The sequence below is a fragment of the Thyridium curvatum genome, assembly GCF_004353045.1.
Source record: "Thyridium curvatum strain D216 chromosome Unknown NODE_4_length_842636_cov_84.159710, whole genome shotgun sequence".
In the NCBI taxonomy this organism is placed as follows: Eukaryota; Fungi; Ascomycota; class Sordariomycetes; order Thyridiales; family Thyridiaceae; genus Thyridium; species Thyridium curvatum.
Window position 1 is genome coordinate 684889 of NW_022156759.1, and position 27106 is coordinate 711994.

Genomic DNA, 27106 nt, shown 5'->3' on the forward strand with positions numbered 1-27106 from the left:
GCCATCATATACGGCGCAGCGAGTGAAATGCGCAAGGGCATAATTGGCAATCATGGCAATGACGAAAGCACGCAAAGATCTGTCCGTGGCTCAATTGACGCACAGGAATATGTAGACCTTCTTTCCATCACAGTTCACCCAACCGGAGTGACCATCGCTGCTACCAGGAGACCGATGAATCGGCACACCAAGCTTGTAATTGCACGGCAACGAGGGAGACCCGGCGATAATGGAGGCAGACCCGAAGGCCCGCTCGGACGGCGGTTCGAAGAACAAGTCGGCGTTGTCGAGTTACATCGTGAGTATCATACGGCCCCGACCAGAAACCACCTGCATGCAGGCCAGGCCCTGACATCACGGCGTATATAGAGGGTCTTCAAGTATAATGATGGCCTGGGCTGGGCCATGAATGGCGGCGCAGTCGTCTGCATGATTGCCTCGGGAACCTTGCTGCCGCTCATGGATATCGTGTTTGGCAAATTCGTCACGGCTTTTAATGACTTTGCCATTGGGACTCTGACTCCCGACGGCTATCGAGAGGAGGTGACCAAATACACGTAAGACATTGGACCCGTGTAGATGCTCGGACGATGAGCTAAGAAAGCTGATGATGGCCTAGTCTGTACTACATCTACCTATTCATTGCCAAATTCGCTCTCGGATACATCTGGCTCGTGAGTTGAGAGCAGCTGCAAACAGGACAGACAGTGTCGAAGCTCGCACTGACAGGGCTCTGCTAGGTTCTCGTTTCCATGAGTGCCATCAGAACCACCAAGAACCTGCGCATCACGTTTCTGAGGCAGACGCTGCGGCAAGAGATCGGCTATTTTGACTCTTCGGAAGCAGGCTCGATCACGGGGCATGTGACCACAAATGTCAACCTGGTCAACCAGGGCATCTCCGAGAAGCTAGGCCTGACGATCCAAGCCATCGCGACGTTTGTGACGGCCTTCATCGTCGCCTTCGCCGTGCAATGGAAGCTCACGCTCATCACCATCGCCGTCGTCCCGACCATCCTCATCGTGACTTTCATATGCATGGCCATCGACACCAAGCAGGAAAACCAGATCATGGCCATCTACGCCCGGGCGGGGAGACTGGCCGAGGAGATCATGGCCAGCATCCGGAACGTGCATGCCTTCTGGGCCTTTGAGAAGCTGTCGACCAAGTACGAGAGCATCCTGGACGAGGCGAGAGTGGTGGGCTTGAAAAAGAGCCCCAACTACGCGGTGCTGTTCTCCGTCGAGTTCTTCTGCATCTTTGCTGGGTATGGCCTGGCCTTTTGGCAGGGCATCAGAATGTTTCACAGCGGCGAGATCACACAGCCCGGCAACATTGTGACGTACGTTGGACTATGGAGCTGGAGCCGAGCTCCTCAGCAAACCATTGCTAACATATACACGCAGGGTTATTTTCGCGATCATCGTCGCGGCGCAAGCCCTCACGATCATCGCGCCGCAGCTGGTCACGCTGTCCAAAGCCACGGCTGCAGCCCAGGCCCTGTTCGAGGTGATAGACCGGGAGTCTCAGATAGATCCCTTGTCGGAGAGCGGATCCGCACCGGCGACTTGCGAAGGCGATATCCAGCTGCAAGACGTCGATTTCTCGTACCCGTCTCGGCCCGGGGTCCAGATCCTGAAGCAGCTGACACTCTCGATCCCTGCGAAGAAGGTCACTGCCATTGTCGGTGCAAGCGGCTCCGGCAAGAGCACCATCATTGGCTTGTTGGAAAGATGGTTTGCGCCGGCGGCTGGGTCCATCAAGATGGACGGCGTCGCACTGGATGAGTACAATCTCAAATGGCTGCGCACCAACGTGCGTTTGGTACAGCAGGTATGCCGACCGTACTCTCGCGCTGCGTCGCCGCTCTGTGCTGACACTCGACACTACATAGGAACCCATCCTCTTCAGAGGCAGCATCTTCTGGAATGTCGCCAATGGCTTGGCTGGAACCGAGGCCATGGACTTGCCCGAGGCCGAGAAGAGGGCCAAGGTCGAGGAGGCGTGTCGAGCTGCCTACGCCCATGACTTTGTCGAAAAGCTGCCACAGGTGAGCCCAAGCCCTTGAGACGTTCAAATGTATCCGACGTGCTTACATCTCTGAAGGGCTATGACACTGTAATCGGAGAGCGAGGCGCCATGTTGTCCGGCGGCCAGAAACAGCGCATCGCCATCGCTCGAAGCATCATATCTAACCCCAAGGTCTTGCTCCTGGACGAGGCGACAAGTGCCCTCGATCCGAGCGCGGAGAAGATTGTGCAGAGGGCCCTCAACAACGTCGCGGTGGACCGCACCATGGTCGTGATCGCACATAGGCTGTCGACGATTCGCGACGCCGACAATATCGTGGTCATGTCCAGCGGCACGATTGTCGAGCAGGGCACGCACGAGGAGCTCATCAGAGCAGACGGCGCATACGCCAGGCTTGTCCGGGCCCAGGACCTCAGCGGCGCCGAGGACGACGAGGACGAAGCCGAGAGGACCGAGACTGGGTCCGATCCCGAACTCCACATGCGCAAGACGAAATCAGTGGCCCGGAGTGAGCATGCCGTCGATGAGACGCGAATCGAGGGCGTTGGCGATGAGAGGAAGAACCTTTTGACCTGTCTCTTTATTGTCGTGCGCGAGCAAGAGTCATTCTGGCCATTCTTTCTGCTGGCGCTTACTTCTGCTTTTGGAGGTAAGCAGATTGCAACTGTTGTAGAAGTGTGTATTTCTGGCAACCGGCTGACTTCATGCTAGGCGCTACGTACCCTGCCCTGGCCATCATCTTCTCCCACATCATGGAGGCGTTCACTCTCACGGGGCAAGCTATCCTCGATCGCGGCAACTTCTATGCCCTCATGTTCTTTGTGGTGGCTCTCGGGAATCTTGTCCTCTACGCCGTGCTCGGCTGGGTCTGCAATGTCGTAGCTCAGGTGAGAACGTCTTGTTGCGCCGACGGAGACGCGTGGCTAGCTAACACTGAAGTCTTCCAGGTCGTCATCAAGAAGTACCGTCTGGAGCTGTTCAGGCTCATCTTGAAGCAGGACATAGCCTTCTTTGACCGCCCGCGAAACTCGACCGGCGCCTTGGCTTCGCGACTGTCCACGGAGCCGACTCATCTCCAGGAGCTACTGTCCATGAACATCGGCCTCATCCTGATCATCATCATCAACCTGCTGTCGAGCTGTATCCTGGCCATTGCGTACGGCTGGAAGCTCGGCCTGGCCATGTCGCTAGGTGCCATCCCGCCCTTGGTATTCTCGGGCTACTTGAGGATTCGGCTCGAGTTCAAGCTCGACGGCGACACGTCAAAGTGGTTCGCCGACAGTGCGGGGATCGCCTCCGAGGCTGTGCTGGCCATCCGCACGGTCGCATCCCTCGCCTTGGAGCAGGACATCATCAACAACTTCAAGGCGACCTTGGACCACATCGCAGCTCGGTCGATTGCCAGCCTCGGCTGGACCATGCTGTGGTACTCTTTGAGCCAGTCGATGTCGTTTCTGGCCATGGCACTGGGCTTCTGGTGAGTAATCCATGTTTCAAGCTGCAGTCGGGCAGGGGCTCTAATACCAGACTCTCCAGGTACGGCGGCCAGCTCGTCTCGACTGGGGAATACACACCCACCCAGTTCTACGTCGTCTTCATTGCCACCATCTTCTCCGGCGAGGCCGCCGCAACATTCTTCACGTATAGCACGAGTAAGTGACGCAGGCCACCTATGTTCACGGACGGGCCAGCATGCTGAACGATGGAGCAGGTCTCACGAAAGCTACGAATGCGGCGAACCATATATTCCAGCTTCGGAAGTCGGTGCGCTCCGAGATGGACGAGGAGCATGATGCAGATAGCGAGAAGCCTCGACAGAATGGCCCGGAGCTATCTTGCGACAGGTTGGAATTTGCTTACCCGCAGAGGCCAAGCACCCGCGTGCTCAAGGGCATCTCGCTCAATGTGAGGACCAAACCCCTGGTGCTGATTGTGTTCAGAGCCGCGTCGCGCTAACTCGAGAGACTGCTAGGTGGAACCGGGGCAGTTCGTCGCCTTTGTCGGTGCGTCTGGGTGCGGCAAGACGACCATGATCGGCCTCCTCGAGAGGTTCTACGACCCAACGAGGGGTATCCTATGCTATGACGGCAAAGATGTCAGCAGCATCCACCTGGGACAGTACCGTAGCGAGATCGCGCTTGTCCAGCAGGAACCTGTGCTCTATCAGGGCTCGATCCGAGAAAACATCCTCATGGGCCTGGACGACAGCAAGATCCGGGAGGGTGTGCCCGAGGAGCAGGTTCTCCAAGCCTGCCGGCAGGCCAACATAGAGACCTTCATCTCGTCCTTGCCGGACGGGCTAAACACCGCGTGCGGTTCTCAGGGCTTGCAGCTTTCTGGCGGCCAGCGACAACGCATCGCCATCGCTCGGGCCCTCATCAGGAAGCCGCGCCTGCTTCTCCTCGACGAGGCGACGAGCAGCTTGGATACAGAGTCCGAGAGGATCGTGCAGGAGGCCTTGGAGGCGGCGGCCAAGGGAGAGACGGACGAGGGTGGCACGCCTACCAGACTGCGGACGACTGTTGCCGTGGCGCACCGGCTGTCCACCATCAAGGGGGCAGACAAGATCTTTGTGTTTGCCGAAGGGAGAATTGTGGAGAGCGGCAGCCACGAGGACCTGCTAGGCCGAAGGGGGATGTATTATGACATGTGCTTGGGACAGTCGCTCGACCGAGCGGAGTAAGATATGCATAGCCAGCGGGTTCGAGATGTTCACATTTTTCTCCACTTTACATCGTACATAGCATAGACATAGAAGCGCAACAAGCCACTCAGTTACCCACCGCTGCCTCGTTCTTCGACTAGAGTGGTTATTTGCTGACCAGTCTGGTTTATCAAAGGGGCAGACTGTTGCCAACTTTGGGGTAAATGTTGGAATGTTGTTTGCGGATCCGGCCCCATGTAAGCCGTTCGTCCTCCATCCCTATGAAAGCCAGGGGGCCGGAGATTATCTCTACCAGGGAACCCCGTCCGGCTCTTCGCCAACAATGTCAGACTCCTGAGCATAATTCCGCACGATCACCTACCCCGGATGCCTAGCACGGATCTTAGCTAACGTATACGACTCTCGGGTGTAAGAACCAGAGTTGAAGAGCCTGGTGACAGCATTCCAAGCCAACTCGTAAGAATCTGGATGGCTCCTGTCAAGCCAAAAGGACATTGTCCTGCAGGGTGGCGAACATCACGAAGTCGTGCCTCGGAGATGCATTGTCATGCGGCTGGCCCAGCATACGAATCACACAACGGTCACGGCCAGCACATTCCGTCCTTTCAAGTCGAAGGCAAGACGGGCTGGACTCGGCCAAATTTCCGCAAGCATCGTGTGTTACACGGTGCCCCAGCTGAGTGATGGCTTGGCGTACGACAGCCAATGCAACCAAGACGAGGGAATGCGGTCCAGCACTCTCGCCAATCAGCAGCATTCGGACGACAGGACAGGTGTTGCGGTGAGGAACATTTCGGCTCCCGATGCAAGGCGTCCGAGCACCAGCCAGTCAGTATGAGACAGCCAGGCAAAAAAGCAATGACGCTCCTGTTGCTGGTGCTTCTATATTTAGGATTCACGCAGGGGCTTCAGCCATCGGGACATTTGCCGGGGTGGAATGTTCTCTCGCTTGGCACTTCTGCCAAAAGGTCTAGCTCCAAAGGCCAAAGCAGTCGGGATCGGCAGCCAATACGAGGAACTCTCAAAAGCAAGCCACTCTCTCTTACTACTACGTGCTTCTCGGCACGCGGAACGTCAAAACACACATCACCGCCCAGAAAAGATCAGCGGGAAGCTAACCCGCCGGGCCCAAACGCCAAAGCCAAAACCAAACCCCAGAATGCCACCACGCGTGGGGATGCGGGAGGCAGTCGAATGGGCTGTCGGTACCCGGTAAGACGGCTCAACTTGCAGCCCTTTTGGGTCTCGGCCAAGCCTGGGCGCGCCCTGCCATTGGCCGTGGTGGTGCTGTCATGACCAAGACACAGGCTGACGGGCAGGCATAGCTGAGGTCGAGGATAACGTCACACTCGCCAGGCCAAGCTCGTGTTGAGTCCCCTGACTCTCAGACACCCAAAATGATACCGCTTCCAGTAAGTAAGTGGAGGTGTCCGTCCAACGTCCCTGGCAGGGCACAGCATTGTATGTTGTTCCCCGCATATTACTGCTTAATTCGACTTCCCACAAGCGGATTGTGCATCCAGTTGATCCCGATCCGAGATGAGCAGAACCAGGATTCCACAGCTTAATTCTTGGGAGTGACGATCCCCGTTCTTAGGGCTGTCTCGGCTGGCACGGAATATCGCCAAAGGAAGTGGCATGCACTTTTTTTTTTTTTTTGGATATATATAGTTGGGCCCCTTGACGCTTGACACGACGAAAATGCCTTTGCCGCAACCCTGCTGCTCCTGTCTGACCTACAACTTTATCTGATCATCCAATACACTCTTCACCATGAAGGTCTTTGCTACTGCTCTGCTCTTTGTAAGGTACGTACACACGAGTGGCTGTCTGACGATCGATGTCCCCTTCCTCCCACCCCAGTCCCTACATGGACGCAATCAGACCAGCTAACACCTGCACTCACCACCTGACCAGCTCCGGCATCCTCGCGGCAGCCAACGAGGCCGGGTACCCAGCCGCCTGCCCGACCATCACCTCGCACTCGCGCTGCTCGACGTGCATGGTGCCCCAGTGCCTCGCCCTCTCCACCATGAGCCTCCCCTGCGGCTGCCCAGACCCGCCCGCCACCACGACCGTGCACCACGACTGCGCCGGCCCGGAGCCCTGCAGCCCGGGCGGCTGCGGCGGCACCCAGTGGTCCGTCATCCCCGCCGCCGCGACCTGCGGAGGAGCCGGCGGCCCGGCCTGCCCGACCATCACCTCCACCGTGACCCCGGACGGCTGCACGCCGACCCTGCCCGGCCAGTCCTTCTGCGCCGAGCCCGCCTGCGCCATGATCGAGTCGGTCACCCTGCCCTGCAGCTGCGTCGGCGTCAACGACCCTCCCGTGCCCACGACCACCGTGACCGGCCCGTGCACCTGCCGCTCCGGCTGCGCCACGTTCACATCCGTCCAGTACCTGCCGTGCCCGGCGTCGATGCCGGCCCCGACTACTACTCCCGTAGGTGATGGACCTGGCTGCAAGGCTTGAGAAAGAGTTTGGCGATGTTGATGTTGATGATTTATGTTTCTGTCTTTTAGGTTTAAAGTTGGCTTCGAAAGAGCTATCTCATGGTTGCCGTTTGAGGTATATATAGCCCTGTGTCAAGGACCCGTTCTAGGAATTTGTTGAAAAGGTGGAACAAGAGGGAAGTGGCTTCGAACATTGTGGTCTTGCCTAGGAGGTCTGTGATGTTTCTGTTTATCCAGTCACCGGTAGATACCAAATGATATGCCTCAAGTCGGTTGAAATGAATGGGGGAATGAGATACTGATACACCAAGTGAAAATGGAAGTTGATTATTGTCCGCCAACCACTTCTATTATCATATTTTCTTTACATGACGCGACTCAGATCACAGTCATACAAAAACCTAAACTCGCTTGGTTGGGTGCCGCACTGCGGTCGTCCCCGCTAGAACTAGGCGTCATAATTATATTGCGTTCCTAGCCTGAGGAGGATTCTCATTACAAAACGACCGCATAAGTCTTGCACTGGCTCCGAGAAGCCAGGCGCGGAAGTGGCGTTCAAGATCGATGTTGACTTTGAGGCTTGTGACCCTGGGCCTCTTCAGGAACCCGGCGATTGTCAATGGATTCCCAATACTGAAGAGACCGGAGCTGCAGTCGGGACTGGAGATTCGTTGCAACCTGCAGCTCGACTGAGTGGAACGAAATTCGTTGATAGGTTTGGGCATGGAGCGTTCCTCAAGGGTTTCTCATCTATGGCAGTTGTCACCAAACGGACACGGAGATGTGCACCTGGCATTTCTTGTACAACGAGGACGGGAGCCGATTGCCCTACACTTGTGGACTTGCCTTCTCTTGTCCTGTGACCGGAGTCAGATGTCTGGATTCGGCGCGACACAACATTGGATGGACCCCGGATGCGGCGTACAACATTGGTAGGTGACTTAATGTTCCAAACTGGACTTGCGAGGATGTCCATATCTGATAGCTTGAAGGCTCTCCACAGGCAACGTATGCAGTCGAGCGATCCGGGCTGCCAGCACCCACTCTAGGATGCATCCTCCAGAAGGTTGTAATAACGGCGGGCATGCACGTCACATCTGGCTTTGAGTTTGCTCTTGGAAAAAGGGACATACCGGCACGCATGACAACGCATGGATACGTGCCACTACTTAGAGCCGTCTCCCAGAAGTACGTGCTGTTCTGGGACGAGAGAGACAAACGAGGCTGGCTTGCCAACGGCGTCAGCGCATTGCTCCATTTTCTTCGAGGGTCGCTGGAACTAGATCGTTTGAGCAAGTTCAGTTCGGTTCTGAAGATGAAGCTCAGTGACCTGCAAGAGGCGGACGGTACGTATGGTCCAGCCTCGGCTATCGAGTTCCTCACTAGTCAACACAACATGTCACTCCCGCTCTACGCAGAACGCGATGGCAAATTCTACTGTCTCCAAGATCGTGTTGAGCATCTCTGTAACGTCTTGGCGAAGTTGATAGACAGTCAGGAAGAAATGGGTCCATACCAAGGTTTAAGTTTGTTCAGACCGCGCGGGAAATTAGAAGGCTGGGACTATAAAGACATCCCCTCCTTGCGAGATCCGCTGCACCCAAAAGTCGCTACTCTCCACAACACTGGCAAAGCTTGGGTCGACTTTATCCGAGGCATCAAGGCTGTCACTATATTTGGCCGTGGATTCGGAGAGCTGCTTCAGCCAAATACCGGTGCTGCAGCAAGCTCCTCGTCCTGCTGCCCATGGTCTACCTTGCCCAAAGATAGATTCTACATTGCCGCTCACGTCACCGACCTGGCCGAGATTATGGAGGCAAATGGCGACGCCAACGCACAGCCCAGAAAACTGTGCCAAGATATCTTTTGGTACAGTCATGGCCAGGTCCTGGAGCCGTGTCCATGTGTCTCTCAGTCCCACAGCTCAACACTGGATGTCAGCAAGAAACACCATGATCCAGTCCAGGCTTTGTTCTCGTCCTCGTTCAAATTCTTCGCCAGCCTCTCGCAGCGCCGGCCCATCACCCTGACCGACAACGGTGCGGTTATCTTTGGGCACAGGCGAAAACTTCGCTGGTACTATAAAGATATCGGGGACCCTGTTATGGGAGATCCTGTGGAAGGTTCAGAATCCGCCTTGCCATCAGCCAGTGACACATTCAGCAATTCCATGGCAAGCGCAACGACGTCTTTCTCGAACAGCCAAGCAGGAATGGACGACACGTCTTCTGTGCCAAGCGAGTCATCGCCCGTTATTCGAACATCGAGTTCGAACGCATCTGTGAGTGGTGTGGGCAGAATCGCCCATAATCCAGCGTCAGAAGACACAGAAAGCGTTGCAGCAAAGCCCGCACGGGGGCGAAGCGTGTCATTTCCTAATTGACTCTGATTCATCGTACCTATAAAAGATAGATATTGAATTGATCTCACAGTTTTGAGAGTGTAGGGGATTCACGGATCGACGAGATTACTTGTTAGCGGCTTTGAGTTGCAACAGGACAGCTTGCGGCTCACCCGCCTTGATACCAAATGTGTAGTTGATGGCATCTTCGAGGGTCATGATATTGACTCATGAATGAGGTAGCAACATATTCTCATGGACTATATGTAGCAATCTCGATTCAGCTAGCGGTTTTGTGTAAAGTTCCAGTTTAAGAGTTGCTATTCATGGGAACTGCAAACTTTGTCCTTAATAAAGGGGAAAGAAGGGGAAAGAAAGAAAGCAAAGAGGAATAGAAGAGAGGAGAGAAGAAGATAGGGGGGATGGAGGAAGAATAGAAGTCGAGAGAGGTGTATTCAGTCCTGCCAGGGATAGCCTCGTTCGTATCGCGCTGCCTTACCTCCTGCCTCAGATAAACATTGCTCAGGCCATTGACGGCGTAATTGACTGCTCCGCCAAGGCATGCCATCGCCCGTTGCTGCTGCTACTGTTGGAAAGCTCAGGAATAGATTGATACATGTCCATGACTATTCCCCCCCCTCCCACTGGTGCACTCTCCGTCGCGTTGTAAACACGCTACTCACGAGCGCGAGCAGCATTACCAGTTCTCCTGCGAGGATACATGGCGATATCACAGCTCCTAAGTCAACAGAAAGCAAGGCAAGCAATTTCCCAAGGCACTTCCCTGATCCTGTTGCGTGGATGCACAACGGCAGACGGCGCGACGCATAAACCTGTCCATCCTTGGTAATCTCGGCTGTTGGGCCGTCCTTCTGGAAGGCTTCCAAGGCCCCCCGACAGCCCTGATCGGCTATCTATTTCGGTTTGCGGGTTGTGCAGGGTACCCCTCCTCTTCAAGCACCCCTAGTCGGGTGTACATACAAGTAGAGCTGCATGTACATGGCCCGACCGCCGATCGACGCAGGGTGCAGCATCAGTGCAGTTGTGCAGTTCAAAACAACAAAGCCAGTTGATACCCTCGGGCGGGGTTTGGTTTTGAAACACACGCCCCCCTCCCCGTCTCTCACTCCGAACACTGGGCCGAGCCAAAGCGGAGGTTTGTCAATGGACAGGCATTCGAGTACTTTAAACGTAGATCAATATGCGTTCAGTAGGCGAGGAATTACAAGTCGCATTGGCAGCCGTCGCTCGCGTGGGTTCGCTCGGTGCACATGCAGGAGGCGATGCAGAGGTCCGCACTTGGGCAAGCGGGCCACACCCACACGGACAGTGGCAGTGGTGCTAAGATAGATCAGACCAAACGCCTCCGGTAATCGACGGCGCCGTTTCGGTTCGGGTTGCTCACCGCCGGATGCCATCTTCATCTGCTCGTGTTGACGCTGTTGGTCCCGTACGTCAGCCGCTGCTGATTCCACCCCACGAATCTCATCGGCCAGAGGCACTTGGCACCATGGCCCACCAGGTTGCAAATCACGATCATGGTCAGCCGGCCCGCCATGGTTGTTGGCTTGGAGCAGGGAAAAGAGAGGCCTTCCGTGTAGATGGTAGTAGCATAGATCAGCAAGGTTGCGTGCAGCACTAATGCACGATGGGCCGCTGGAACAAGATTTGTGACTGAACGTGTACCTGTCCGCCGTCAGTCACGCTGCAGTCAGTCAGTCCGCCTAGTCTAACGCTCTGGAATCGCCTTAGCACGCAGAGAGAGCATGCACGCACGCACGCTGTCGACCAGCAGACTTGACTTGCCAATGTCAATGTCAGTGTCTTGCATGTGAAGCTTGCCCTCGCCGGGTTTGGCTCCGCATCCGTGTCCCTCCTGTCAAAGGGGACAAGAGAGAGAGAAGGGCAGACCGGACCTGGAGGTCCCCCGCTCTCAGTGAGCTAGGTCTTGCCTAGTGGTCAATTGCGACATTGTCATTCATGCCCAAAGTGGGTATCATCAGCATTAGCAGCGAAAGGGGGCGTGTGTGTTGAAGGGATAGGAGGGGGAGAGGATGGCAGGGCTCTAGAAATAGCAAACGTGTTTGTGCATGCACCAACGGGCGACAGCGAGTAAACAAGACGGCGTGGCTCCAGTGGGCGGCCGAGGGCTAACGGCGGGCAGCATCTCTCTCCCTCCCTTGTAAGGGCGGTGTCAGTAGAATGGGCAGCGTCTTATCTAACGGGGACAAACCTGCAAGACTCCTGACGACTCCGTAGGTGGTGTCCGTGGTGTTGTTTGATGGAATCCTGCCCACTGTCTCTGCTTGACGCCCCCCCGCAGCAGACTTCCAAACGCGCCCCGCCGCGATGCTCGCTCGTGTTTGTCGACGGGCCACTGCACACTGCACTCTGTCGGAAGAGGGAAAACCGCCTCGCAGAAAAGTCGGCAATTCGCTCCAGAACGGGGTCGAGACCTTCGGCCTTTTCGGCGTGGCTGCTTGGCCTGCGCAGGATGGATGTAGTCAACCGGGCAATGTGCTGCGATTCCCAGCGTACGAGTACCCCTCCTCCATGGAGAATCAGCCCTTCTCCTCACCAGGGAGGGTGGAGATGAGTGAGGGCCGATAACATTTGGCGCCCGGGCGGGGTTGTAAGGGGTGTGCAGTAGGGGTGAGAAATGATAAGCGGCTTATCGCGCCCACGGCGGGAATGTGAAATCAATTGATCTCATTGAATGGATGCCCCCCTCTCGGGTCGGATGCGGCACTTGGGGTCTGTCTTTGTTGTTGTTGTTGTGGCTCTTCCTCCCATACACGAGTCGTACGCATTATATCTATCCAAGCGGGAGGGTGTGCGGATGGAGGGAGACAGATAGAGAATCAGAAGCCATTGGTGTGCTCGCTGACCTGTGTTTTATCATTCAGAGACACACTGTCCGAAACAGGCAGATATCGTGGTTCATCCGGAGGAGGTGTGGTGTAAGTGGAAGGCATCATGACCTGGTCGGTCAGCTTCAACCCTTCCAGGGTGGTCAGAAGACGGCTCTAGCCGGATGTTTGCGGGCGTGATCGAGAGCGGAGGGGCGGGGAATGCGTGGATGATGGGAAATCGATCTGGCTTCCGCACCCTACTTTGTCCCTGGTGCACCATTGCAATAGCTTCACACACACTGTGGTCTGGGTGGTCTGGGGTCATGTGCGATCGACGTCTCCCACGCTGCGACCTCTGTCTCATCCACGGGCTGGCGAGTGTGACAGGGCGCTTGGCCTATACGGGTAGGCTGGAAACATTGCGCCAGTTCACTGTTCCATTGGTGGGAACTGTCAGAGGCCACTCCTGAGATGCATCTCTGCTGGTGATGCAGGTGAGTGGGTGAGTGGGTGAGTAGGTGCTAGCTGCTGTCACCGGGGAACTCTCTCGGCTTGTTGCTATTGCCAGCAGTACAATTGGAAGTCAATGGGTACGCGCTCTGGACTCTTCTCTCTCGAGCATCTCCTCAAGGCAGCCGAGAATGACGCGGCCAGAGAGGGCGCATTGCGATACAAGACTTGCGACGGGGCGGCGGACAACAGCCTCAGGTATCGGCGGACGTGCCTGGAGCGAAAGGTTCCGGGATGGGTGGAGGATGGTTGCCGACGAGCGAGAGGCGCTGGGTGGTGTGGGCTGCCTCAATGCTGTCCTTGGTTTACCACTCGGCTCGAATTGACGTGTATGACCTGCCGGTCTGTCCATTACACAAAGACTTTTGCCGGTGGCGGGCAAATGATGGATTTGTCTTGGGGTCTTGCCATGATCCGAGCGAGGGGAGGGCGAACCTGTGTCGTGGAATCATCAGATCGATCTCGCAGGTCGAGGCACCAGTCAAAGCCACCAATTGAGCCACCCAGTCGGTCAACCCTCTGGAGACAACAGTCCACCGTCCTCTGGGCCGTGGCTGGATACGAATGGGACACGGCCTGAGTGAAGTCGGACCCATCGGAACAGTGTCGCAGAAAGCTGTCGTCTTGGTTCCTCTTCTGCCTTGATCCTCCCGCCTGGTCCGAGAACGAGACCAATTGCTAGTATCGGATTTTAGGTCATCGGAATCCGGTTTGCAGCAAAGCCCATTGACAGCCCAGATCGTATTGTCGGTGGGCAATGGGCTCCGCGGATAGCCACCGAGTCGACATGCTTATCGCCGCCCTGTATCGGTCGGCGCAATTGAGGCGTCCAGCGGGATGATTCAAGATGATGGACCAGGGTGGAATGGAATCCGCCAGGCTGGATTTCTAAGCGTGGGGACGATGATGCACGCAGCACGCCGGACCTGCCTCCACTGGACCTTCCAAAAGTATTCCACTGCAGATTCCCTCTACAGGAGGCCCAGGTACCGCATCTCAGAAGGGAGGTACCGCGACTTGGGCCCCCGAGAGCACTGGGGAGGGACTTGGAGGGGTACTTGCTCCCTGTAAGTTGCGCCGTGGGACGTTTGTTCTGCGCACTTATCCAGGGCTGTTATTGATAAATGATAGCGCTATCGTCGGCGCTACACCCCAACGGGGCAGTCGCGGTGTTTCAAATTGATGCGTGGCAGGCGGGCACATGACCGCAGGCCCAGCCATTCCTCGATTCTGGCCAGCGAGAGTCCAAGTTCTCCAGGCAACTGGCGAATTCTGTAACCCGTTCATCCAAGGATGGGCCAGGACGAGAGCATGAGGGCATGAGAGGAGGATGACTCACAGCCCCGTCCGGCCTGTCGTCATCCTCGCCATCGGGCTCCCAAGCCCGTGCAAACCCGCTTCTTCTGGCGCTGGCCGGTCCTGATTGGCCAATTCCGTGTTTCTGCTTGCTGGCATCTTCCCTGGTGCTGCTGCATTTTGGTTTGTGATTCCACAGTGGCGAAGCCCCTTCTCACGATCCACACACGCCCTCCAGCTCCTCTGCACGCCAGCTTTTCTCTGCGTGCAGTCTGCCCTAGAATTGGTCAATCAGTCGGGGAAAACCTTGTTACGCAAGTGTAAGGGCACTGGGAGGATACTCGCCCCCAGAGCTGGGGCACACACGCAACACAAGGCGGTGCTAGCTTAGGCAATGCACGCGCACCCGTTGCTGGCGATTGCATCTCTGCAAAACCACTACCCTAAAGAAGTATTTCTTGTTTCTTGCCATGCAGAATCCTAGTTGGCTAAGAGGTCAAGCTAATACGTACCAGGTCCTGCATCCAGTAAGTCTGGACGTGCCTTGTGGCTGTGGCGTGCGGTCAATGGGCTCTGCCCAGGCATGATACTGTACTTCGTACCAACTCTGTGTCGACAGTGGGCTCTGGTAACTACTTTTTCCTTCTCGTACAAGGAGTCTCTGTGTCCATGTTCTTCTGGGCTCCCATATCGCAACCTGGTCCCGTGCAATCATGCAATCAAGAGTGTCCCAATTCCTAGCAGAGAGGTGCCAGTCCGGTCCATGACACGAGAGGAGCGTACCAGGCAACCATGGTTCCTTTGCGTGCATCGATAAACCACTCTGCTAATTGGCAATCTACACTTTGCGTCAAAATCCCCGATCATGAATCGTGTCCAAGTGGATATGAATGGTGGAACCAGCAGCAGGGCCTGCTCATGCGCCTGTCTCGCGAACCGCGTGTGGCTGTCGAGCGGTCTCTCCTCGTCCCATATCCTCAGGACAAATTTGCGGGAGACGACCATGGACCTTGAACCCTCTCTTACCTGGCCAAGTGGACTGCTAGGCCCCCAGTATTATTTCTGTGCATGCCATGCTTTCGAAGCCTGGTGGTGAAGGACCTCTTCTTTGTCCCGTTCCTGGTTCGGGACACGACCGCACTACTTCTCCCCTCTTCCATTGCAAGATCTTCAGCGTTCATTGCCTTTGCAGACTTGCTCTGCTCTCTCCTCGTGTCACTCGATTCAACACAGTCCAGAGAGCGGAAGCAAAAGTAAAATCGCGGGCGTGCAATCGCAAATACTTGGCCCGTACGTAGCCTGCTAGGCAGGCCGTAGCCAACGCCGGCGCCGGCGCCAATTGAAGCCCTCTCACCGCCTGCAGTGGAGGCCTGGCCTGGCATTGCATGTACAAGTAGTCGACGTCAACGTCAGTCAACGTCGTCTGGGGCGGGTCCATCTCGAGTGGGTTTGGGAGGGGCAACCCTAAAACGGACCGCGTGGCGGCCTCTTGGAGGGCTGCTTCAGGCTGGTCTGTTTCTGCTCCTGCGTTGGCTGCGTACATCCATACTTGTTCGCTGTACTCGTAGTTGCACTGCACACACAGACAGCAGGCACTGCACATGCGCCCTAAGCGGGGATCTCTGCTACGGCTTCTCAATTGGAGCACAAATGCATGTTTGAGTGGTCAATTGGCGGAATTGGGTCTCTCTGCTACAAGTACACCGAAACGCCAGGGTGCTTTCTTCTGCAAGGACTGGTGTGTAGCAGGACAAGTACCGAACAACGTCATTGGAGGGGGAGTCCCAGCACATGCCAAAACCGTCTTCAGTATGCCTGGATGCGTCCGTCGCAGGTACTTGGGAACACGCAAAAGGTACTTGCGCTGGTGTCGCTGCAGGCAGACTCCGTTTTTGCCTGATGGACCGGGGTAGCGGGATGGGGGAGCAGATGACTGGCTGGCTGACCTGGGCGAGTGACCAGGGGGGCCAGGGGGGGGGAGGGGGGTGTGTGGTGGCTTTTTTAGTGAGCGCAGGAGGTGCGGCGGGGTGACTAAATTGGCATCCTTCGTGTGACTCTTACACGCCCGCACCAGAGCTTGCATCAGTTGCAGATTCGGGTTTGCGACAAGACGACGCACACGCCCCAGTCCCGTCGCTTTCCACACCCCCCTCACGGATGGGCTCGTCGGCCACGGGTGGCCATGCACCCAGTGTCCAGTGTGTTGTAACTATCTAGGAGCTGTTCCCACGTCCAACCGCCGGCCTTGTCGCCCAATCCCTGTCCTCCTGACTGGATGCGGCGGGCTGTCGCGGCCAACTGGTGACGAGATGGGTGGAGGGCAGGGCGGTGCTGGAACATTGTTGGCGCAACACGCTGGAGAGGGGACTGGAGAGGGACTGGAGAGGGACTGGTGCTGCCGCCGCCGCCAAACGACTGCCCTGCTGCCCATCCGGTTTCGTCCAATTGACCAGTGTGCGAGCGAGCAGCGGCAGCGGGAGAGAGGTGATGACCAAGGGAGAGGGAGAGAGGAAGAGAGAGGGCCAGAGAGCGCTGGTGCCCTACCGTCCCTCCCTCTCTCTGGTAATCGTCTCAACTCTCTCATTCTCTCTCGCTCGTGCTCTCTGTTGGCGGCACCCCCCTCTTCGGGCGTCCCCCCAATCTTCCTCCTCCTCCTCCTCCCTCTCTCTGTGTCTTATTGAGTCCCTCGTCCTCCTCCTGCTCCTCCTGCTGCCAATCTCCCAACTGCCTTGCCCTACTACTTAATATTCCGCTTCTCTCCATTTCCTTCCCTTCAACACGCCCTCTCTTTTTTTGCTCCCCTCTTGTTTTGCCTCTCTCATTGTCGCTAGCTGCCGCCCTAGCAGCAGTCAATTCGGTCCTTCGTCATCCATTGTGACTAAACTCAATTGCGCGCGCGTCTTGCCGGAGGGTCGACGGACTTATTCGCCACCAGCACAATTCGCCCACCTTCCACCGCGATTCCATCAACAACCACGACGGTCCAGCACAGCGCAGGAACAGCTTGCACCCTGCTGCAGCCTCTTGACGCTTGAGTCCCCTCTCTCTCTCTGTACTTGCTGTTCGGCAATCTACTATTATCGTTGCGACAACGTGTGTGCACACGCTGTCATCACTTGACTTTACCACCACTCTACGACGGGACTTATCGCCTTATCGCCCAAGCCCAACGCCTCGATCCCCCGAGAAGTCAATGCAGCAGCCATCCACCCATATGGGGCGGACTACCAGCATCAACAATAGCAGCCACACAATAGACGGCAAGCCGCTTGTCAATGACTGAGGAGTCATCAGTTGCAACAAAGCAGAAGAAGCCTAGGCCCTTCCTGCCCAATCTGCACTAAGTCCGACGACGGATGCGGGAGTAAAGAGCTGTTGCCTACCTCCACCCAGCAAACACCCACCACCCACTACATAGGTACTACTTGCTTCCACCACCACCACCACCACAAAGAAGCAACTTAAATCCGAACACCTCCTGCCACCACCCTCGTGGGCCACAGCGCAATTGATCAATCCTGCTGACTGACGCTGCTCTCTTTCTTGCCTGCTCGACTACTTCTTCTTCTTCTCCTCCTTCTCCTTCTTTTCTTCTTGCCATCAATCCTCTCTTCTACTTATTGACTTTGTCCGTCCCGCGTCGATTGTTCTATTAAACTTCGACTCGACCAACTCGCCAAAGTCAACCAATTGCCTTTGTCTGCAGAGCGAGCATACCTCCGCAAGTTACGATTCGCCACGTTAGGCAGCCCCAAGAGCGAGCATAACTTCTCGCCAACCATGGCTGACAAAACCATAATCTGCGCGCCATTGGACCAGCGCAGCAGCCCTGCCCTCTCGGAGCCCAGCCCTGCTCTCAATTCGTCCCGCCTCTGGTCTCCCACTCTTGCTGCCTCGCAATCGCACCCGTCCTCTCCTTCTACGAGGCAGGACGGCGATGTCGACATGGCAGACGCGCCTGCCGCAGGACCAGCCGAGTTCAAGAAGCCGCTCGACATCAACAGCCTCATGTCGCCGCCTGAGCTTGCACCGTTCGAGAACTTCTCCAATTACTCAGCAATGCGAGGAGCCGTGGCAGACGCTCGGGCGGACAAGAAGGCCGGCGGCCCCAAACCGCTCTTGTCGCCCCCCATCTCGCCCTTCACCAGGGCCTCCAACACAATCGACCCGGTCCCCGCTGCGGGCGCCGGTCTCAGAGACCCGATTCTCTATCCCAGCAGCGACATCGCCTCCAGCCCTCCGCAGCCGCTTTTCGGGCCGGACGAGCAGTCGAAGGACGACGCCCAGCAGCTGGTCGACGAGCACGTCGCCTCCCGTCCTGCGAACCTCTTCCGCAAGGCCACTCCGCCAGAGCGAGAGGACTATGAGTTGGCTCTCTTCTTCAAGTCGGCCGTCATGGAGAAGTTCGCAAACAACCCCAAGGGATGGCTACGCAAGGAGCGCGAGTTCCTCCGCGCCGACCGCAAGGCCAGCGCCGAGCGGAGGAGCCACCTGCAGCCCGTGCTCCCGGCCAAGGAAATCATAGCACGGGGCATCGCTGCCAAGCCCCCGCGCCCTGCTCCCCGTGCCTCCAAGGCCGACAAGATCGTCAAGCCCAGGGCTCGCCCTGCTCCTCAGCGCATCGCTCCCCAGCGGCCCTCTCCGCAACGCATTGCGCCGCTGTCGAGCACGACGCCGCCGAACCACGCCAGCACGGGAAAGCGCCTCCCGAGTGCGACTCCCGAGCCTCGGAGCCGGCCCGTGGCCCCCAGCCGCGAGGACAAGGACTTCCACCTGCTTCCCGACTACTGTCCTCCGCTGAGCTCGCTGCCCAACAAGCCAAACAGCCTCAAGATCGACTGGAAGGGCAACCCGCTGGACCTCTCCAACGACCCCCACCGGCACCTGCTGCACCCGGACGAGCTTCAGCTGGCGGCGAGCCTGCGTCTTGACTGCGCCACGTACCTCACGAGCAAGCGCCGCATCTTCATGAGCCGGCTCGAGTGTGCTACCAAGCCCAAGGAGTTCCGCAAGACGGATGCCCAGCAGGCCTGCAAGATCGATGTCAACAAGGCCTCGAAGCTCTGGACGGCGTACGACAAGGTGGACTGGCTCAACCTCGCCTGGATGAAGCCGCACCTCGCTGCTGCCGGCAAATAAAGCACGGCTATCTTCCTCTGCGGGTACAGGGAGCGATCCGTCTGGTATGGATTGCCACCCGCCACACCACCTTGCATCTTAGTGTGACGATCTCCCACTGATCACCACGACTATTCTCATGTCGACATGTTTACGACCTTTGTTTTTCTGTTCCTTTATTCGTGCGATTCTTGATATCCCCCCAGTCGACCTGATTATCCAGGATCCTTTTTCTCTTTGCTTGGGGACTTTCTCTCCAGCTGGTTCTGCTTGCGATTCTACGACTCTCCGACTCTGCAGGGATCTGCTTTCTCCGGCACCCGAAACTTTACTTTTATCACATCACCATCAGGACTTCTCTTTCGAATTTCGGAATAATATGGCATCAGGGATTCTCATATACAGTGATACCCGGAGTGCGACGTTCAACACATCGACTTTGACTGCTTTTGTCCTGGTCCAACATGAACCCCAGTCACTCCACTCCCCTTTCTACACGAGTTTCATCATGGATATCCACGGTTTTCCCCCTGTTATCTGCATCATCGGTTGGGGGCCCTTTGGAAGGATTGGAAGGATCAGGATATGTCTTTTCTTTTTCTTTTTTTTTTTTCTTTTTTTCTTGCGATTCCCCCCTCCAGTGCTCTCGCATGACAAGATCGGCGTTTTGTTTATGTGCTTGGGGATTGGACGCCCAGGGAAGGAGACACTGGGTTTCTCTTGTCCAGTTATGAGAAGGGTGGATCATCAGGGCATTAGGAAGGATATATGACAGATACCCCCCCATTTATCAAGAATGCCGTCCTCATCAAGAGGAGGATTCTTCTATTTCCTTTGTTTCCCTTCTTGGTAGCTGTCAGTGACCCGAGGCGGGTGCTCTATTGGCGGCATGGACTTGTTTTCTCGCCGAGGGCTTCGACATGTGGCACTGTCACTGACTGAGGAACCCTCTGGTCCGCTGGCAGCGTTTTGTTGATTGACTTCTTGGACTGCACCCTGGCGAAGGCCTCGCAAGAGACAAACACCTGTATGTCTCGACCGAAAACGGCCGCAGGGAAGCAATATTTGCAATACACATTCATTATTCTACCATTTTGGGGCAAGTGCAAGCTGCCCGATGAATTCAAACACCTGTGGAACCTTTTGAGACTGTACGTATGAAGAGTGAAATGGCATCAGTGACAAGTCGACACAAGGCTGGCGATTCGGCCGTGATCCGTAGCCCATCCCCCGTAGCGAATTCGAATGCCGGTGATCTCTGGTTTGTTCTTCAGCCCTATCTTATCAACGGTGTACATCAATCCGCCCCATGCTTAAACCCTTTTTTTGACAGGGACGCTATGACTCTCGGCTCCCGCGCGGCGGAGCGGCTGTCCCTTGCTCTAGTGCCGATCTTGATGCGGGCGTGGGCAACTCAAACGGCGCTATTGGCGCAGGGGGGAGCCCTGTCTGATCTTGATGGTGGTGGGTGGGTTTTTTGGTCTGGCTGGACTGACTGATGTCATCGCTGGCTGGCCTCGCTACGGTCGCATCTCTCCGTGGTGCTAGCATCGTCGAGGTGATGATGTGCTCTACACATCACGCACGGCAATGTTGGGAGGTAAATAGAACGCAATTCTCATGGAATGGGGAGTTGACGCAATTGATGGCCAGCTCTGCGTGTTGCAGTACAGTAGTTACCTGGTGGGAACATGCAGCTTAAGCACAGCACAGCCGAAATGATAGCAAGACAATTGGGGGGTATTGCAGATCCCGTCATTGAAACAGTTACTCGTCAATTGGTGAGGAGCTACACATCGTATACATATTACAAAGCCCGTCGCCTGTCCGCACAAAACTACATGCCCGCCGCCAGCGTGTACCCGCCGTCGACCGCCACCGTCTGGCCGTTGAGGTACTGGTTGGCGGCCAAGAAGAGCACGGCCTGGGCCATGTCCTCGTCGCGGCCGGGGCGGGCGGCGGGCACCTTGTCGGCGTATTTCTCCTTGGGGATGTGGCTCTTCTGGTACTCGTCGCTCTCCTCCTTGGTGGTCATCTCCGAGGGGAAGACGCCCGGGGCGATGCTGTTGATGCGCACCTTGAGCCCGCTGTTGGCCACCTCGGCGGCCAGCATGCGCGTCAGCTGCACGGCGGCGCCCTTGGAGGCGTTGTACGAGAAGTGGTGCTGCGCCGACTTGATGAGCCCCGAGATGGACGTGATGTTGATGACGGTGCCCGACCAGCCGTCGTGGCGCTCGCTCGACTTTTGCAGCAGCGGGAGCAGGGCCGTCGTCACGAAGAAGACGGACGCCACGTTGGTCCTGTACACGTCGACCCAGTCCTCGAGCGTCGTCTTGTCCGTGTCAAACAGGTTGCGCCTGAGCTCCTCGGCCGCCTGCAGTCCGGCCGCCTCGGTCTCGGTGGTCAGGCTGGCCGACGAGACGCCGGCGTTGTTGACGAGGATGCACAGGCACTCCTCGCGGCGGGCGAGCTCCGCGGCGAGCCTGGCCACGTCGGCCTTGTCGGTCACGTCGCCCTGCAGCGGGATGATCTCGCCCTCGATGTCCCGGCCGTACGTCTCGACGACGTTGTCGAGCTTGTCCGTGCTGCGGCCGGCGATGTAGACCTTGGCGCCGTTGACGGCGAGGGCCTGCGTGGCCATGAGGCCGATGCCGGTGCCGGCGCCTGGAGAATGGAGAGCGTAAGTCTCTGAGCCTATATGTATGTTGATGCATTGCAAGGAGGAGATCTATGACTGACCTGTGACGAGGGCGACGCGGCCCTTCATGTTGAAGAGGCTGTTGCGGTTGAACTCGTCGTGGCTTGCTGCCGCTCTGCTCTGGGTGGACATGGTGGCTGGTTTCTGGTGTGGCTGGAAGCGATATGAGAATGATGGTGATATTGGCGTGAAGGAGGATAGTGAACTTCGTTGTGAGAATGGGAGAAAGACTGTGCTTGCAGCTTTTGAAAAGGTGTTGGCAGTGGTGGTGGTGGTGGTGGCAGAGGCTTTATTGAGTCGAAGAATGAGGTTGGCTGGTGATGAGATCATGACGAGAGACCAAATACACCCAATCGACCTTACTTATCGGATAGATCAATTGGATCGAGGAATCACTGAGAAGCACCTTTCTTTTTGATGCTGTTCCTCCTTCAACCCTCCTCACCCCCAATTGCACCTTTTGACTTTGGTGTAAGTCATGACGAAATGGATATGCGGAGCCCAGTCACAGTGACGTTGGCTGCCTGTGTGGGGTTAGCCACCCGCTAAGAGACACCCGCTAAGACACCCTCCGGCGCGCTGTGGGGTGGCCCAGTGGCCCCTGTGGCTGCCGATCGGCGGTCTTCTGGAACAATTCCAGGAGAGAATGGTCCGCACTGCTTTCAGTTGGATCGGCTTGCTTCATGTTGTCTGCATTTGTCTACAAGGCAGCACTGTATCATGTATTTCTTCATATATCCAGCTATCTGCTGCTCACATACGACCCAGTTCACGTGAAATCATAGACCAAAAGACTCTCCCTCCCCTGCTTCGACTCCTTGAGCACAATCACCATCTCGTCGTCGAACCCGACCCAGTTGCGCCTCTCGTCCCAGTCGCTGCCCTCGCCCTGAGGCTGAGACCGAGACTGAGGAAAAGGAGGCGGCGTGGTGCCCTCTCCATCGACGTCGCCCCCAGACGCGGCGCTGGGCCGGATCTCCACGCTGCGCGAGCTAAACGCCGCGCTGGGCCGGCCCTCGAGCTCCCACACCCGCATCTCGTCCCCGCGGCTGCTCACGCTGACGGCCTTGCCGCGGGCCGTGATCTCGGCGTCGCTGATCCCCGAGGTGTGGCCCCACAGCCGGATCCCCGGCGAGACCGACAGCGTCGACGCGTTGGACGTGCACAGGTGCAAGATCAGCGTGTTGTCGGGCAGCGTGGCCAGGAGGTACGGGTGCGTGTAGCATAGGCTCCTCGGGCCGGGCTCGTCGGCCATCGCAGAGATCCTAGGCGGTGCGGCGGGAGAGGACTCGACGACGTCTCGGATCGTGCCAGACCTCCGCGGCGGTGTGGACGGCGGCGAGCTCGACGGTATGGACGGCCTGCCCGATGTGATGGGCGGCGTGTAGGCGAGGCGCGTGGTGGTGACTTCCGGAATGGCCCCGAGCTTCGTGCTCGGTGCTCTGATGTGCAGGTCTTGTATGCCTATCGACCATCCCTGGCGGGTCGAGAATGTGTATGCTATTGAAGCAATCGTGGTCGCCGCCGTCCTCCGTATAGAGAGCGCCAGCGGTGGTCTCGATGTGTGCGACCGTAATGAGGTGAGCAGGTATGCAGGGCGGAGCTTCCCTCTACCGTTCTGGTCATGGATACCTGAGGAGGTTGGTTGTGCCAATCCTTTGACGCCTCTATCCTCCAGCCTATCGTCATTCGTCGCCTCGAGGTCTTTTGCTCCGTTCGTGGTATTTTCATCCAGCGCGTCGCCATCGCTCTCCGATGGGCCGTCAAAGGTGTAGAGAGAGACGAGAACCGACTCGGTTGCCGTCAGAAGATAAGGGTGGGAATACGCCATCCCGATCAGCTCGCCGTTGCTGGACTTTTGATGCCAATATCTCTGGTCGAACCGGGCGGCTTGCAAATCCAGCTTCCACACGCCAAAGCTGCCGTCGACAAATCCGACCGCGAGATCCAGTGACTTGTGATGAAAAAGGTGGTCGTCCACCGCCACGCATGTCGGCGCGGCCGTTTCGTCGTCGCCGAGCTCGACTTGGGCCAGCAGGTCCTTGGTCTTTAGATCCCAGGCCCTCAGGCCCGACTTTGCATCGACTGTGATAGCGGTGCCTTCAATGACCTTGACCAGCATGCGCCTCCCCTCCACCTCCTCGGGCGCGTCGGCATCTAGTCCGATCTTGAGCTCCTCCACGGCGCATTTGCCCCGCGACCAGTTGTGCCTCAGCTTGTACTGCTTCCTCCAGTCCACCCTCTCGCCCTCGTCCGGCACGTGAGCCAGCACCGACGAGCCCCTCGCGGCCTCCCGCACGAGACCGCCTCTCCTCCCGTCCGCCCACAGCCTCCTCCGACCCGAGTAATGCAGCTTGTGGTCTCCTTCGCCCCACCTGCCCGACCCCTTGCTCTCGCGGAAGCCCGGGATGCGCATGGCGCGCGGCAGCACGAAGCGCTCGTAGTAGTACGCCTTCCACAGCTGCGAGTCGGCGGCCAGGCGGGCGAAGCGGTGCGAGACGGGCGCGGCGGTGAGCAGGCTCGGGAGTGGCAGGAAGGAGAGGATACGAAGGAGGAGCTCGTCGGAGAGTCGGGAGATCCGGTCTGCGGAAGAAGACGATGCGGCATGCTTTATATGTGATGCGCCGGTGGTACGAGGTCGTTTCGATGGCGGGCGCGAGGTGTGCGCTGACTGGACCGTGTCTTGGACGTCGTCATCATCGTCGTCGTCGTAGTCAACGAGAGAGCGGTGGCGCTTGGCGGACATGGCGGCAGCGGCTGCCGAAGCGCGCGCGGCGTTCGGATAGAAGGAGAGTTCACCCAGGTCGTGTGAGGTTCAGTCTATCATGGTCATCGACGTGAAGCGCAGGTTCAGCCAGGTAGCGAGGTATTGCGCGCCGACTTGGCAGCTTTCCACTACGGAACTGAACATTTGCGCAAAGTTGTGGAGCGACCGCCGATGACAACCCCGAGCTGTGGGGCTGACTAATACCAGTCTCACGGTGGCTTCCATCCAGACTTGTCTTCAAATTGAAATATTTCCTACTTTACACAGTTATGCTCTAGGGCAATACGCAACTTTCTATGGCGAGCGAATGGACTGATATTTCGAAATGAAGGAGTTCCCTCAATATCAATTTCCCAATCTCAGATCAGCAGTATCCGCGCCTGCATGTGCTTTACAGTCGTCCGCCAGCACCACAGACTCTCCGGCTTGGATCGCCGGAGTCGCCAGCATTCCTCCATGACCATCAGGCCCTTCCAAGTGAAGCCCAATACATGCCCTGCAGCTTCTACGCGCTCAAGCATGGCTCGAAACCTGGGCTGATGTGCCTCCTCGACCATGCAGCCCGTGACTGTGAACGGCCAGCAGACCCGGATAAACAGTCGATAGGGGAGTGCCTCCAGCAGCTCAACACAGGCGAGCACGGTTTCTTGCATGTCGAATCCGAGGTCTAGAGATGCGTGGGCGGCGACTGTGTGCAGATACACCAGAGCAGCATGTGCGTGGAGAAGCGTCACCCACTTGCTGTCAGCCTCGGGGCCTTTTGATGAGACGTCGAAGGAGCAGGTTGCCTCCTGTATCAAAGCCTGGATATGAGAAGCCAAAGCAATCCCTGCGTCGACCGCATCGTCTTTTTGTTTCTGTTCTAACGAAGCAGCAAACATGCTCACTTCTTTGATGGCAGTCATGACCGAGTTGCGGCAGCCCATGATGCTTCGAGCGTCGATGAGGTTGCTCTGGAGCAGTGGGATGTAGTCGAATTTCCGAGGCTTACTGTACGTCTCGCCGTGAGTAGCTTCTGCGAAGATGTCGGTCCACACATAGGTGACGACGAAAAAGTCCAGGGCCCGGATCTCGAAGGACGGCGTCGGACTTGCGAGCAGCTCGCCTATGGGGCCGATATCACCAGCAGCCTTGGTGGCCGGAGCCAGGTTCGCCTCAATCAAATCCAGGACTGATCCGGCAGCATTCTGATGGACCTCCCAGGCCCCTTCAGTTTCTCCAAACACCTCTAGACTCGACAGCAGCAGGATGACCCCGATTGCTTGCGTTGCCTTTCGGAGTAAAGTGTCATTCAGGGGGTCCTGCCCAATGTCGGCGAGGTACGGCTGGAGCCCTCGCATCGCCAGCATCCGCGATGATCGAACTGCTGGCGTGACTTGGCAGCGGCCGCTCGTATCGCCAGACTGGACCCCCGATTCGAACGAGATACGCAGTCCGCAAGACGCATGGTACAGAGGCTCGGAGGCAACGATCATATCGAAAAGCCATCTGCGGCTGGGCTGCCGGTGGAGGTTGAAGAAGCCCCACTGGAGTGGAAAGATCACTTCCAGAAAGGTCTGCACGGACTGGTAGTCCGGCGAGTAGTCGCAGTCTCGCAGCGTCTGGGCGCAATTGGACCACGTGCGGTCAGGACTAGTGACCATATCCGAGGGTGCATGTGGCTGAGCTGGTTCCCCCAGGTCCTGCACAAGGACACTGACTGCCTCTGATGCAGGGCCAGCGTGCAGCCTTCTCTGTCTGCGGCGGGTGTAAGCCCTCTCGGCACCCTTCCGGATGGCCTTGGCTTCGTCCGAGTCGAGAACTTGCTGCCAGTTCCCCTTGCTAAGCATCCAGGCAGGCTTCTCACCATACCCATAGCAGTAAAGGTCCCGGGATATGCAGCTCGAACATGCCGGGAGACCCTCATCGCACTTCTTCCGTCGCAACCGGCATGTCCAACAACCCGTCTTTGTCCTCGCGCCAGACATGAGCGGACTCAAGGATTGTAATGATCGGGCCGTGACAGGCGAGCGCCTGGCTACTGAGTACGGTGAGATTTCTCGAGAACATGGATGGATGGCTTGCAAGATGTGCCCAACTGCGCGGCTTACGCGCAGAGATACTGCGTGGCCCCCAGTCCTGCAGATCCTGATTGGCGGAGAGAGTGCACACCACCTTTGACATCTCCGCCGCTCTATTGCAGAAGATATAAGGATGTGAATGCATTGCAGAGCCACTACTCCAAATCTGGGTCAATTGCGCTTAGGCTAGACCGCTTATGGTCGGCCTGCTGCTTCGGTGGCTCAGGCGCGTCAACGTGTAAGACGAAGGACCTTGCCTGTTCTCCTCTCTCTGGACTACGGAGAAGACGAGAACAGGGGAGTATATAAGGCAG

General features: G+C 57.1%; 6 protein-coding genes across 6 annotated transcripts; 3 read left to right on the top strand and 3 right to left on the bottom strand.

The window, feature by feature from the left end:
• Nucleotides 1-229: 229 nt before the first annotated feature.
• E0L32_001164 (uncharacterized protein) lies at nt 230-4836 on the top strand (the record flags this gene model as incomplete). Its single annotated transcript, XM_031134437.1, has 13 exons — nt 230-298; nt 370-557; nt 620-674; nt 741-1342; nt 1407-1833; nt 1895-2050; nt 2107-2680; nt 2743-2918; nt 2979-3508; nt 3568-3683; nt 3743-3936; nt 4004-4710; nt 4776-4836. The coding sequence occupies 13 exons, from the start codon at nt 230-232 to the stop codon at nt 4834-4836; spliced, it is 3855 nt and encodes a 1284-aa protein (XP_030993057.1).
• Nucleotides 4837-6469: 1633 nt separating this feature from the next.
• E0L32_001165 (uncharacterized protein) lies at nt 6470-9533 on the top strand (the record flags this gene model as incomplete). The annotated part of the gene is made up of 4 exons (XM_031134448.1): nt 6470-6504; nt 6560-7139; nt 7666-7911; nt 8154-9533. 4 exons carry the CDS (start codon nt 6470-6472, stop codon nt 9531-9533), a joined length of 2241 nt encoding a protein of 746 aa, XP_030993058.1.
• Nucleotides 9534-17929: 8396 nt separating this feature from the next.
• Nucleotides 17930-19288, top strand: E0L32_001166 (uncharacterized protein; the record flags this gene model as incomplete). Its single annotated transcript, XM_031134459.1, has 1 exon — nt 17930-19288. One exon carries the CDS (start codon nt 17930-17932, stop codon nt 19286-19288), a length of 1359 nt encoding a protein of 452 aa, XP_030993059.1.
• A 1816-nt stretch (nt 19289-21104) lies between these two features.
• E0L32_001167 (uncharacterized protein) lies at nt 21105-22097 on the bottom strand (the record flags this gene model as incomplete). Its single annotated transcript, XM_031134470.1, has 2 exons — nt 21105-21961; nt 22007-22097. 2 exons carry the CDS (start codon nt 22095-22097, stop codon nt 21105-21107), a joined length of 948 nt encoding a protein of 315 aa, XP_030993060.1.
• Nucleotides 22098-22734: 637 nt separating this feature from the next.
• Nucleotides 22735-24711, bottom strand: E0L32_001168 (uncharacterized protein; the record flags this gene model as incomplete). Its single annotated transcript, XM_031134481.1, has 1 exon — nt 22735-24711. One exon carries the CDS (start codon nt 24709-24711, stop codon nt 22735-22737), a length of 1977 nt encoding a protein of 658 aa, XP_030993061.1.
• Nucleotides 24712-25091: 380 nt separating this feature from the next.
• Nucleotides 25092-26699, bottom strand: E0L32_001169 (uncharacterized protein; the record flags this gene model as incomplete). Its single annotated transcript, XM_031134492.1, has 1 exon — nt 25092-26699. The coding sequence occupies one exon, from the start codon at nt 26697-26699 to the stop codon at nt 25092-25094; it is 1608 nt and encodes a 535-aa protein (XP_030993062.1).
• Nucleotides 26700-27106: the final 407 nt, after the last annotated feature.